Here is a 13,280-nt window from a genome sequence, read left to right as displayed (position 1 = left end):
CAGGACGCTCAGCACAGGGGCCCCAGCTACTAATCAGATGTGACTCGCAAAGAAGGGCTAAGGCCACAACTCTGCTCCTGTGACCACCTTGGGGTGAAGGAAAAAATCTGCAAGGATCCTCTTACAGGGACCAGATCTAAACTCTTCATCTAGGTTGTTCTGGGTTCTAGGGTTGGGTAACAAACTACCCTGACAGTCGGTGGAACAGAAAACCATTCAGAAAATCATGTTCATGGATTTCCTAGGTCTGGTACTTGGAGCCCAGAGAATATGCCTAAGCTCTGCTCCACAACACCTAGGACATCTAGACCTCCGCAGGAAGACTCCCTTCCGTGGGTGAACTTCCCACTGCATTTGACATCTAGCCTCTCAAGTTGCACAGTGACACCACCACTTCTGAGGAATCCTGACCAGGGTCAGGGAAAACAGATTCCACTTTTAGACAGCAAATGGCCAGAAACACTGCTGTGGTCAATTCTGGACATTACAATCTACCCCATCATTACTGCCTCATGTCAGTGTCAAAAAATATAACCATCCCCACAGTGGCCACCACTGTAACGACAGCCCAGGTGGCACCTCATGAGCAGCACCACTATTATTTTGCAGGAAGGAACTGGAGCCCCAAACAGTGACCAGACCTATTCACCAGCCCCATGACCTTCACATGGACACTACACTGAACCACCGACAACATTAGCTCCCAACTGCGGCTCCAGGTCATGGGACCTGCATAGGTTGTCCCCCCACACTGGGCCAGTTTCCTCTATAAATGGGCATTCGCAAGGATTCAGCCACAAATGGAATACAAGTAGACAATAACTGAGGAAGAATGGGAAGGCACTGATCAGGTAAGGCCTCTCCGTGACAGTACAGCCATTCACACCAAAGGCCAACTTGATGGGGAGTGTCCACTCCCCACCCTCCTTCTCAAGAGCCACGCCAGGAAAATATCCCCCAGAGAAACAGAGCCGGCTTCTCTTCTACTGCCAATTCTGCCTGAAGCCGAGTCGTCATGGCAAAGCTGAAAGCCCAGAGCCACGCTGGGATCCTCAGAGTAGAACTGATGCCAGTTTGTGGGCCTGGCCCCCCAACTCCAAGACAGCACAAGAGCTACATGCCAAGGCCAGCAAGGGAGGCTGTGGAGTCTGCGCTACAGAGCCTGTGAAGGGGAGGGGAGGCCACAAAGCAGAGGAAGTCCAGGCAAGCCCTGCAGTGGCCTTGGCCCTCTGCGAAAAGCCCAGAGTCCCTGCAGCAGCCAAGTGCCTTGTCATTCAAACCAGCCATTGACTCACCAGCCCACCTGGTAATGAGCGTTCTGGGGCACTAGGCAGCAAAGGCTGCAATTTACACATTAGCCAAGAATAATCACTCTCCAGGCAGAAATGACAGGCTGGAAGGTGGGGAGCATTTAGCAGGATCCTCTGATCACCTCAAACATTCCTGGTTAAGCACAGCTTCTGCCTCAGTGCCTGCGAGAGGCAGGGACAACTCTCCAGAGGGCCCTGGAGCTGGCAGGCACTATGGAGGATGGGGGAGGGGCAACTTCTCCTGCGGGACAAGGCCCAGTCTCTGATCCCACACCTGTGACACAGGACAGCTCTAAGGTCCCACCCTATCTCAGAGATAGCCCAGCGAAGGACAGGCTCATCTGTGGCCAGATACAGGAAGGATTAATGCCCCCCCATGACAGTGATGGGCCCCCAGACTGCTCTCCCTGATCCAAACCAAATCTACCACATGGGCATATGCAGGTCCACACCACCCCCAGCAAGGCCAAGTGGATGTGACCACCCACCCACTGGGGCCAAACCTCAGGCATTTTAACTAAGCTGAGAATCCTTGATTTCAAGATCAATATACCCACCATACCCCAGTTTTGGTGTCTCTTCCCAACCAAGGCACAGGTTGCTAGCACAGAGCATGCCATCAAAGGGCCCTGCTCTTACCACCAACCTCTCCCCTTGTTACTGTGCCTCCTAGCCACCCACTGGCCCAACCTGTACACCCACCCCCATTGCCACCCCCAGCCACCCAGTGGTCAGCAACCATGGTAACATGGCAGAGACCACTCCTTACTTTCCCATCCAGGTGGCATAGCTGGCAGGAAGCCTGGGCACAAAGAGAGTGGATTTCCCAGTGTCAACATTGATGACGCCATAGCAGCCTGGCTCGAGGACACCAAATGCCCAGTGAAAGAAGGACTCCTGTGGAGGGAATAAGGAACCTCGTTACCCAGTGATCAGGACAGAAACAAGAGGCAAGGGGGGGAGGGGGAGGCGAGCAGCAAACGGGGCCTTCTTTCCAGGAAACAGACCAGTGCCCTCATCCTCTTGGAAACTGACCCCCACCCCCACACAGCCCTTCCACCTCTGCTCTGGCTGCAAGCTTCCCGTCTCATCCTGCCATGGCTTGGCAAGGGCAGCCCGGCGGCTCCTCCGAGCCTGCTCCAGGCCTCTCCAAGGATGCGTGTTTTGTGTGTGTGCCCCAGCCTTCCTGTGCCCCCGGGCCCCCACCCACATTCCCCAAGAACATAGCAAGGTTGAGACACAGTGCCCAACAGCCCCACAATTCCAGCTCAATTCAGACACCCAGGCCAGACATCTACACCAAAATGGATTCCCTCATTTAGAACAGCTTACTTCCCCCAACCACCCCCGGGGCAGCTGATGACTTCAGTGTTTAGCAACAAGCACTGAGCTCAAACCACGTCATCAAGGTACGATGTGTAGGAGGAGCTCTTTTGAGATTTACCCAGCCTAACGTCAGTAAGAGAGCCCACAGGTGAATTTAGGAAACTGATCTTTAAACCACGAGTATGTAAACTTTAAGAAGCATCAAGCCTGGTCAAAAAAAAAAAAAAAAAAAAATTAGGGCCCCATGTTGCTGGCAGCTGAGGATTGCAGTCTTGCAGCTGCAGAAACAATGGGGCAGAGGGAAAGGACCCTTGGGACAGGAGGGGCTTTTCATAAAAAATAAAAAACAAAAAACAAACAACAAACAAACAAAAACACCTCTCCAATCACCCTTAGCAGAGGATCTCAGCATGTCTGTGCCCTGCCAGGACAGACATGGTCTATCTGGGGAGGTCAGGCCTTGCTACTTCTCTCCACCTCAGCAACTCCTCACATTCCCTGTCCCACCACTGATGTGGATGCTGGCCCAGATCCCCTAGGCTTTCTGCCCCCAGGGAGATTCTGGAATTCCCACTGTGGTTGGGCCTGGCAGCAGGGAGAAAAGAGCACTAGACATGGAGTCCAAAGAAAGGGTTCAAAGCCAGCTTCATCTCCTAACAAGTTATTACCCTTCTTGAGCCTCAGTTTCTTCATCTGTAAAGTGGATGTAATGCTAGGACCAACAGGCGTGAGCCCAGCCCAGCCCAGGGTCTCCTGGTTTTATGGGCAAGGGTCCTTGTTCCTGGGGACTGAATGCTGCCTGCTATTCTCAGCTGGGGCCACCACATCCAGGCAGGACAACACGGGGCTCCAGAACCAAAGGCGTTCCCAGACCACTTTCCAGCAGAGGAAACCAGGGAGGCTCAGCACTGGCCAAGCCAGGATGAAAGCCAGGCTCTGACTGCTGCTCAGACAAGCAGCCCAATCACACGTCCCCTCTGGGTCCTCCTCAGTGCAGATGGCGTCCAACCCCAGGAACACACCCAGCCCACCCTCTGCTCGCCCACCCTGTGCACACCAGCCCTCACCTGTCCAAATTCACCTGGCCTTTGGGCCCACCCCAGTGGCTCCCCCTCCACGAAGGCCAGCCTGCTGGCTCCCCCAGGAACATCACTTTTCTGCACATTGGCCTGAGGGAACTGAGCCTGGCTGGGACAGCTCTGGACACTGAGCCCCTCAGCATGGACTCCCCCCCCACTACCCTGCACCTCCCGGGCAGCCCTGGAGGCTCACCTGGCGGAAGATGACGCCAGTGTCGGTGCAGTAGCGCTGCGTCTCCTCGCCGCCCTGCAGCAGCACAACTGATCCGGGCTCCACTGCCGCGTTCTTCTTCAAACGCTCACACAGGCGCCGCCGGTTCAGCGCGAAGAGCGCCAGCGGGACCTTCAGGGTCTCATTCCCCAGGGAAAAAGAAGGGCTGCAGAGACATAGCACACGGGCACATGGACACGTCAACGCCTCCAAGGGTCCCCCGCCCAAGGTCTGAGACTTTGGAGAGCCCACCAGCCTCGGCAAGCCAGTCAGAGCTCCACGGCTGTGGCTCGGAGAGGGTCACTCGCTGGGCTGCCCGAGGGCCACGGGGCTCATCATCCACCCTGCCCTGCTGTCTCTGAAGGCCTGGCCTACCATGGGCTTGAGGGACAGCTGATCTGCTCAGGGGTGCAAGGGTGAGGCCACGGAGGGACGGCCTGCAGTGGTCAGAGATGTCACTCAACAGCCATCGCCCTCCAGGACCGTTCCCAGGAGCTCCCCGTCTGCTTAGAGCTTCCCGAGACGGTGGCCAGCGTGAAACAAGATCTGACCCAGACAACACTGGCCTCTGACTGTGTTCCCAGCCTTCTGTCCCATTCTCCTCAAGCCTTTGACCCATAGCCTGGGTGTGTTGTCCTCACCCCACCCCATACCCCAACTCTCTTAGCTCGCGCTCTCTCTCTCTCTCTCTCTCTCTCTCTCTCACACACACACACACACACACACACACACATACACACGGCACTCTGAGATGAGTGTCTGAGGAAAAACCAGGAGAAGATGACTCTGTGAGCAGGAGTCACAGGGGTACAGACCCCGCGAACAGCAGAGGGACCAACAAGGATGTCACTGAGGAGAGCCCCTCGAGGGGTGGGTAGAGCAGGGCCTGGCAGGGTTGGCAGGTGTCCCTCTTTGGCTCCTCATGCCCTGCGGATTCCCCGATCACCAGAAGACACAACTCATGCCCAGCACCCGCCCCTCAAGCCCCCCATCTGCCTCTGGACCCCCGAGGCTTCTCCTCCCCCTCCATGACCCCCCACCCCTAGCTACTCATGGGCGCTCCAGCAGCAGCTTCCCCTCAGCAGCAGCCACCATGGAGCACACTGGAACCCCTTCCGTCCTACAAAGAGAAAGAAAATGACTCCCCTGGTCCCCTGGCGGTCCACTTCGCCCTCCCTTGGCATTTAATATCCTCTAAAGAGCCTCTCAGCCCATGTCCCCACCCCTGGCCTGACAACCCATGCTCTCCCAGGTCCACCCCATCAGGTCTCTGTACCCCACACACAGCCCAGGGGACACGATGACCCCCACTCCTGAATCTGCTCTAGTCCCCACTAGTCCCCAGTCCTCGCCAGGCCTCTGTGCCCATGACACTGACTCCATCCTCTCTCCCTCCCCAGTGGCCAAATGTCCTGCTGGAGCCCTGGGGCTGGGTTCTGGACCTTTCCCTCACTGGGCTCCTTCCCATAGTGCCTTGGCTTTAAGCACCCACTGTTCCTGTAGGCCAGCGACATCCCCCTCCAGATTCAGAAAGCCCCTGGCCTCTCGATCTGCATCTCAGACCCCAGTCACCTTAAACTCAGCAGACACAACAGACCCAACCCTGCCTGCTGGGGCCACCAGCAGGGCGCCTCTGCCTGACTGTTGCAGAGTCATCCTCATCTCCTCTCATCCGCCCTGGTCAGCAAAGCCACAGGCTCTAGCATCCACACACACCCAGAACCTGACCCCTCACCTGTTGGGGACTACCTCCCACCTGGACCACTGCAAGGAACTCTCAGGTATTCTCTTGGTCCCAGCTCCCTGCCCCTCACCAGCTCCTCGTGGGCTCAGAACAAGGTGCAGGCTACTCCCTGGTCTGCCAGGTGATGAGGGGTCAAGAAAAGGTTTCCTCCCCTGCAACATGGGCCTCCTCTACCCTCAACACCAGGAGGGTGCCGTCCTTTGCTGCTGCTGCTGTCGCCCAAAAGGCCTGCTCTCCTGTGGTGCCCACTCTCGTCCACGCTGTCCACACCTCTGCAGAAACACCTCCCTCTCCCCAGAGCAGCGTCTCCTCGTCACCCACCCAAACCCCAGCCCCTGCTCCTCCACCTCTCCAGCATCATCACCAAGGAATTCATTAGCTCGCTGGGTGAACTCCAAGTCCCATGAGAGGGACAAAGCCTACCTGTCCAACAAATTAGGAGGGAAGGAAGGGCAGAGTCAGCAGGCCAGCCGGAAGCCAAAGTGTGAAGAGACGAGTGACCAGGGTGGAGAGGGGTTAGGCAGGGGTGGGGTACGTGGGAGGGAGCCCCCAAAGGCTCTCAGCCAGGAGACAGTGCTCAAGGAAGGCAGGGACAGCCCAGAGCTAGCGCAAGCGGAGAGGGTTCTGCCTGGGGACTGCAACGAAACCCTCCCTCACAGCAACGTGGCCATGGAGAGGCCTCATGGCACCTTACCTGAGACCCTCGGAGGACCCGGCCCTCCCACCAGGGACACAAGAAGGTGGTGCCTCTTGTACATCTTGGCCCCAGAGCCACCTTCTAACGAGGTCTTCTCGTGTTTCCCTCTTTGAACCTGCAACACTCGTCCTGCTGACCCCCATGTTGCGCTGGGCCGGGTTCTTCACGTGCCCTCCAGATCCCCTCCACCCACTCTGCTCAGACGGACTGGGCTCCAATGGTCTGCCTCCTGCCTCTGGCCTCCAGGTGGGCCAAGAATAGGAGGTATAAGAGATGGGGGATGACAAGGACAGAGAACCTACACCCATGCTCCTCCCTGGCAGGCCATGATACTAAATGGCCTACGGCAGTCCCTCCACACAGGGGCCCCAGCTCTGGCCAGGCCTGAGCCCTGGTGTAGTCCTCCCGGAATACTAAACAGCTTTCCTCCTCTTCCTTCCAGGTTCCTGTCACCTGCCCACAGCTCTGAGAACTGTCCCTACATTAATTAAACTATCTTCCGACACCCTTGAGCGGGCTCCTCGCTTCAGACCTGGTCCTTGGCCTCCTACTCTAAAGCAGTGTGTGCCCTGGCGCTGTCCTCTCTGCCCGCTTGCCCCATGAGACTCAGATCTAGGCCTGCTCTGGTCACTGCTGCATACTGGGCCTAGCACCCTGTGTGACACCCAGCAAGCTCTCAGTAAGGATCTGCTGAGTGTACGACTCACAGCTGAAACACCAGGCCACACTCCAAGCTGCGCAGATCAAAGGTGCCACATCAGCACCAGCGGGGCAGGAAGCAGACCCTGGGTTCCCTTCTGGTCAGGAAGGGTGTAAGGGTCAGGATCAACCCGCACACACCAACAGGGCTAGACCCTCCCTGGGCACGTGCCCGTCCTTCCTCCCGGGGTAAGCAGATGGTGGGTGGACCCAAGTGACCAGGGCTTCCTCTATGCCAGGGTGCTTCTCTGTCATGCTCAGCCACAAGGGAACTTGGTGAAAGCTTGTAAATATGGCTGTCCCAGCTGGCCCTGCTAGCAGGAACTGAAAGCGTATCTGTCACATCCACGCACAGGGGTCCCCCAGAGCCTCCCACATCCTCTCCTTCATTGGGCAAAGGCCACGGTGCAGAATGGGCACAGGGGAGAAACTCATCTCTACAGACTCCCCATCAGCGCAGAGGCAATGACATGGGACCCTGCTACAGATGGCCTCAGCCAGCGTCACCCAACAGCACCACTGGCTGAACATGCCCACGGCTCCACCTCCCTCTGACCAGTCTCCATCCTTAAGCATGTCAGGTGCTGCCTCCACCTGGCCTGTGGCCACACCCCACCTGGAGGGGGTGCTCAGAAGGGCTGGGCCTCTTTCCAGATCCTTTGGAGAGGCCGAAATCCCTTGGGACACCCACACTGGGGTTTATTGGCGGTTATATTAAGGGATTTGAGCACCAGCAGATATTGGTATTTGAGGGGGGTCGTCCAGGAACCAATCCCCCAGGACACTCAGGGGCGGCTGCACTTATGACTTCCACATATGGCTCAGACTGAATGAGCTCACCCTGGCCAGGGCTCTGGGCCTGAGGGCAGTCAGCCTGAACTACAGGGCAATGTTCCACAGTCACTAATTACTGCAGGACACCCCGGAATCAAGGCTTAGAGAGACATGCCCTTTGATTTCTCACAGCATAAACCAAGCCCCCAGAGAGACGGTCAGGCCCACAGCCAAGGCAGGTGTCTTCTGCCTGCAAATTCAGCAAAAGCAGCACTAATAAAATATCTCCAACTGGTTTCTGCTGGAGCTTTTATTAACTGGCCCTTGGAATTTAAAAGGCACAAGCCATGTCATCCCCGAGACCCAGGACAAATAAGGCCCACTTCACTGCAAACAGTCAAGGACACAGGGATGCCCCAGAGGGGCAGCTGGGGCAAGAACAAGCAGAACAAGCCTCTGGCCCTACAGGACAGCCCCCCACCCTCACCAGACAGCCACCAAGGGCCAGCAAGCAACCCAGGGCCAAAAGCAGAGCAACCGGGAATGGGTCAACCCCCAAGGAGGGTGATGTCATTGCCCCTATAAACTGTCCCTGTCCTATAAAATCTGTGTCCCCATATCAGTGCCACCCTCTCCTTTACCCTCAAAGGCCACCTGTAGGGTTCTGACCTAAAGACTGTGGATCTGTGGGGAGTCACACATAGGATTTAGAGGCTTCATCCTCTTGTTGGGAAAAAAATCAGACCTTTATTTTCTTTAATTTCTAATACAAATTTACATTTTTTCAACTATTGATGTAAGCAACTAATCACTCAGTATCAGCAATGCATGTGAATTTATCACCCACAGAAATCACAGGCACTTTCAATCCACAGTATTGCTGTCAAAATCAAAGTAGTTATCAGACCTGCTGCTAGCTTTTATTAGTTAATGTGTTAATAAAGAAACATATGATCAATCGCAAATTTAACATTTTGGTAAGTGTATTTTCATATAATGGATATTCCTTGTAATCCTCCGTACTTATTTCATGAATTAAAAAATATTAGGCCAAGAAGGGTGCTGCTATGGTTTGTCCCCAAAGGTTCATGTGATAAGAGACCTGGTCGCCCACGTAATAGGGAGTGGAACCTTTAAGAGGTGGGGCCAACTGGGAGGTGCTTAATTCACTGGGGGGTACCACCCTCAGAGGAGGCTGATACCTGTCTCACCAGAATGGGTCAGGCCTGGCAGGACTGGAATAGTTACTGTGGCAGTAGATTATTATAAAATGAGTTCAGCTTTCTCAGCTGGTTCTTTTGCTACAAGACCCCTCTCTTCCCCACAAACAGCTTCCCATTCTCTCTTGTGCTCCTGCTGTGCGATGCTATCTGCCTCTGCAGCATGAGGCCCTCAAGAGATGCAGTCAGCTGATCTAGCCTCCAGAACTAGGAACCAAAATAAATCTCTTCACTTTAAAAAGTACCACATGTTGGGTATTTTATTATAGCAACACAAAATAGACTGGCAGGAGCACAGGTCTCACCAATGCCCGTGGGGTCCACAGCACAAACCAGGGTAAGATTCCTGCACTACAGTGTGAAGTCACTTCTCAACAGGGCCACACTGCTAAGCTCCCGGTAAGAAGCCAGCCAACAAGTAGCCAGCTTCGCAACTCTCAGCCTCCACATAGGGCCAGGCATCGAGTAGAGGCTTGGGAAGTCTCCTGGCTACCTAACCATCATCAAGGCCGGCAGGTCACCTGGCTGCAGAGGGCCTCAAAGCAGCTGGTGAGCATTCCCACTCCACTTCCTCCACTCCAAGGAGGATAAGGGGGTCAAGCACACACAGGGACCAACAGGGGGCCTATGTGGAAACAGATCCAAGTCTAGGAAAAGTCGGGGAGAGCAAAGGGGCACTCAAGGTCAAACCTGTCTCCCTCAGACCCACCATCTGCAGCTCCCAGTGCTCGCCCAAGGCCTTTACTCCGGAGCACAAGGTTCACATCAAGGCGGGACAGTGGGACAGGCTTTTGACCAAGAACATCTCCAGATACTCTCCAGAAGAATGCTGACTTCAGTGTGGCCTATGGCCCAACAGGGCCACACCCAGGGCACTCACCTGCTGCTTCCCTTGGCTCTGCAACAGCTCCTGGGTGCCTCTCAGTTAAAGAATGAGAGCTAGATCCATCCCACTCCTTGGAATTCGGTCCCCCTTCCACCCACAACTTCTTTCCTCAGTTGCCAAGTATCTCTCAAGACAGCAGGACAGGATGCTGGACTAATTAAAGGGGCATTTTATGTGTGTGGCACATTTCACCAAGCACCAGTCACAGGGCATCCACAGATGGCGCTGGGAATATAAGCTGAATGGGTTCCGGGGCTCCTAGAATGCCAGGAGAGGCAGGAAAGGAAGCCACCCCCCACCCAGTCATGACGGGCGGGTGAGGAAAGAGGTCCTGCCAGTCGGGAAAACTTGGATCCTCTGGAGCTCTGAGTAGGAAGCCTGAGTTCTGAGTAGGAGGCCAGGAAATGTCTCTGGGAGGAGGAACCATCTGAGCTGGGCCTGCAAGTGTGTGAATAATTTTGTAATCATGTCAGAGGACAGGGGTGGTCCAGGACCAGAAGGGGAGGGGGCCAAGGAGCGAGAATGGAAAAAGCCACGTGAGGGAGCAGATGCAGACAGGTCTGGCTGGAGCTGAAAGGTCCCAACTCTGTCCACAGAAAGCTCAAAGCCCGGCTCAAGAAGGCAGGGCTGCCTCTCACCAAGTGCCACAGGATGGGGGCCCTCTTCGTGGAGGAATTAATGGTGAGTGCAGCTGACCCTCAGGAGGCTGTGAGACCCTCTGTCTCAAAACAGAAGCCCCTGCCCAGGCAGGCCAGAGTAGCATCTACCCTGAAACACTCCCCAGAGGAGCCTCTTAAATTATTAAGTGAGCCTAAGATGCTACTCAGGGCTTCCACTGTTCCCCAATTCATGTGTGGCACACCTCAGTCACATGGGACTCTCAGGGAGCTCCCCAGTCCCAGTCTAATAGGACTCTATGAGCAACCAAATCTGACTCCCTGGCCATGACTTAATGGCTCATTATGCATGATACTCTGATCTGTCCCGTGAATGCTGCAGCTGGGAGTGGGGTTTTGCTGGGGACATACTCAAATCTCTTGGGGAAGCAAGTGGGCTTAACCTCAGGCTCAAAGTCTCCAAGGGAAGCCCTGTACAGCTTGGGATGGCCCTTCCCAAGGAGGCCCTGCCCAGCCTCTGGAAGCTCCCCTACCTGTCAGTTTCCCTTCTAACAGTGACCCTTTTCAAAACCTCTCTCAATTCTGCTTTAACCTCCTCATCCATCTTGTGTGATGACCCAGAGAATCAGTTCTGTTACAAAAGCCCCTCCTTCCAGTATCCAGTCAGTTCCAATCACCAGTTTGGCTCCTCTATATCTTCAGAAGAGGAGCAGGCCTTAGACCAGCCTGGAGCCCTTACCAAAATGCAGCCCCTGGCACTCCCTGTAGCCACCTGACCAGTCCATTCAGAGAGATAACCAACCCACAGCAGATGCCAGCTTACACCTACTGCTCACTTTGTTCCTTAAGACAGAGTCACAGGCTGGGTTCAAAGCTCTGATCCTGAACTCCTTCACACCAAATTGGGACTTTGGTCTGCAAAGTTCTCTACCGGAAGTGTCTCATTGCTTAACTCCTAGCACAAAGATCATCCAGGGAATGAAGCCTTCCCACATTCTCCCCTGACCTTAGAGTCCATGTCCCTCCATAGCACACCTGAGGCAGAGAGATGACAGAGCCCTGTATATCCATCTACCCCAGTGGCCAAGTGTCGGCCCAAGTGCTGTACTTGGAACACAGCAGGTGCCTACTAAATGTCTGATTTGTACATTCAAAGCTTTCCCAACCTTGAGGGTCAACTGAGAACCTACTGTGCTGTCGTTCTCCCCACCTCCCCCAAAATGCATTCTGTCCACTAGCTTCCCCATTCTGATCTCAATTCCCACCCTGGTATCTGAGATGCTGCTCCCATCTACCCCTACCCTTCCTAGTGCCCTGCGCCACCAGATGCACAACCCCTTCTACTGAACTCACAGCCACCAGGGGAGCAAGCTCCTTAAAAAGTAGATCCCAGTAGATTAAAACCTCTCCCACCCCTCAGGACAAAGTCTGGAGAGGCCAGCTGGGCCACCACACCCTCTAGCCCGGGGATGCACCCCTCCTCCCAGTCCCCAGGACACTCCTCAACTCTTAGTCTTTATCTCTTAACCTTTGCTCAAATATTCCCTCATCTGGAACAATCTCCCCAACACTTTGGTGAGCCTGTTCATTGACACTAGGACAACTAATTCTTCTTTCATTCTGCAAAATTATGGATCTCCTACTATGTGCACGGGGCTGGGCCAGTGAGACCCACTGTGAACTGTGAACCACAGGCCTACGAAAGTATGTAGGGAAGAAGAGCTGACATCTGGGCCCCGAAAGAAGGGGGAAGCGCCCCTCTGGCAAAAGGGGCTTCCACGCCCACCTCAAACACTAGCCCCTTCGGGAAGCGCCTGGGGACCAGCAGCCCCGGCCCAGCCACCTTCCCCTCTGAGGGGCGTGGCATGGACACTCGTGTCAACCTGGGCTCCCACCTTGGCCGCACACGGTGAGGCCGCCACAGGTGTGCGGCCGAGGCCTGGGCGCCAGGGCAGCCCCAATGGCCGGTGGGCAGCGGGAGGGTGCAGGGGGCTGCGGACACCAACGCTGGCCCTGGCTCGGGCAGGGCGGCCGCTGGGCCGGCGGGAAGAAGCGCACAGCCCGCTGCCACACGAGGAGCCCGGCCGAGCCCGGGGGCTCTCACCCCCTGTCCAACGGGGAACACCGAGGTCCCCTCTCCGTGGCCGGCAGGAGCCAGGGAGAGGAGCCCCACTCACCTCGCAGCAGACGCCATGTTCACTCGGCGCACGCGTCACGTGGAGTACAGCGTCAGCTGAACCCGGCCGGGTCCCCCTGTAGAGGGCGGGGCGGGGGCGTGTCCTCGGGAGGGGCGTGTCCTGGACGCCTCTGCCCCGCCCCCTCCAGAGTGGGGGCTCCGCTGGACGCGGAGGCGGAGCGCTGGACCGTGGAGAGCATTGAGGCGCCAACCTCCGGCTGCAGGCGAGGTACGAGGCTGGACCGAGCCTATTCCCACCCCTTTCTATGATGGGAGGAAGTGACCCGAGACTGTACACACCTTGATTCTGCTTCAGCCCGGGACCGGGCTTCCCAGCACTCCCGCGGGAAGAACACATCTGAATAAAGAAACCTTGGGAGGACGCCGAGAATCGTGGTGCACACCTGTAATATCAGTGTCCACTCCGGAGGCTGAGGGAGGAGGATCGCAAGTTTGAGGCCAGCCTCGGCAACTTAGCGAGACCATATCTCAAAATGAAATTTATAAAGGGCAGGGGTTGTAACTCAGCGGTTGAGCACCC

The 13,280-nt window shown here is 55.8% G+C and overlaps 1 protein-coding gene across 1 annotated transcript in view; it reads right to left on the bottom strand.

Annotated features, from left to right (window-relative positions):
* The window catches only part of Pepd (peptidase D), a 115,764-nt gene extending 102,940 nt beyond the window's left edge, over positions 1-12,824 (bottom strand). The window contains exons 1-3 of the mRNA XM_026391272.2: positions 12,741-12,824; positions 3,909-4,092; positions 2,080-2,207 (exon numbers count right to left, since the gene is read on the bottom strand). Of these exons, the coding sequence (XP_026247057.2) occupies positions 2,080-2,207; positions 3,909-4,092; positions 12,741-12,757 (329 nt within the window). The 5' untranslated portion in view covers positions 12,758-12,824. The remainder of the gene's footprint in view (positions 1-2,079; positions 2,208-3,908; positions 4,093-12,740) is intronic.
* Between the last annotated feature and the right edge of the window lie 456 nt (positions 12,825-13,280).

This window comes from Urocitellus parryii, chromosome 15 (assembly GCF_045843805.1).
Source record: "Urocitellus parryii isolate mUroPar1 chromosome 15, mUroPar1.hap1, whole genome shotgun sequence".
NCBI lineage: Eukaryota > Metazoa > Chordata > Mammalia > Rodentia > Sciuridae > Urocitellus > Urocitellus parryii.
The sequence above is the reverse complement of the archived record's forward strand: the minus strand, read 5'-3'. Positions and strand labels throughout refer to the sequence as shown.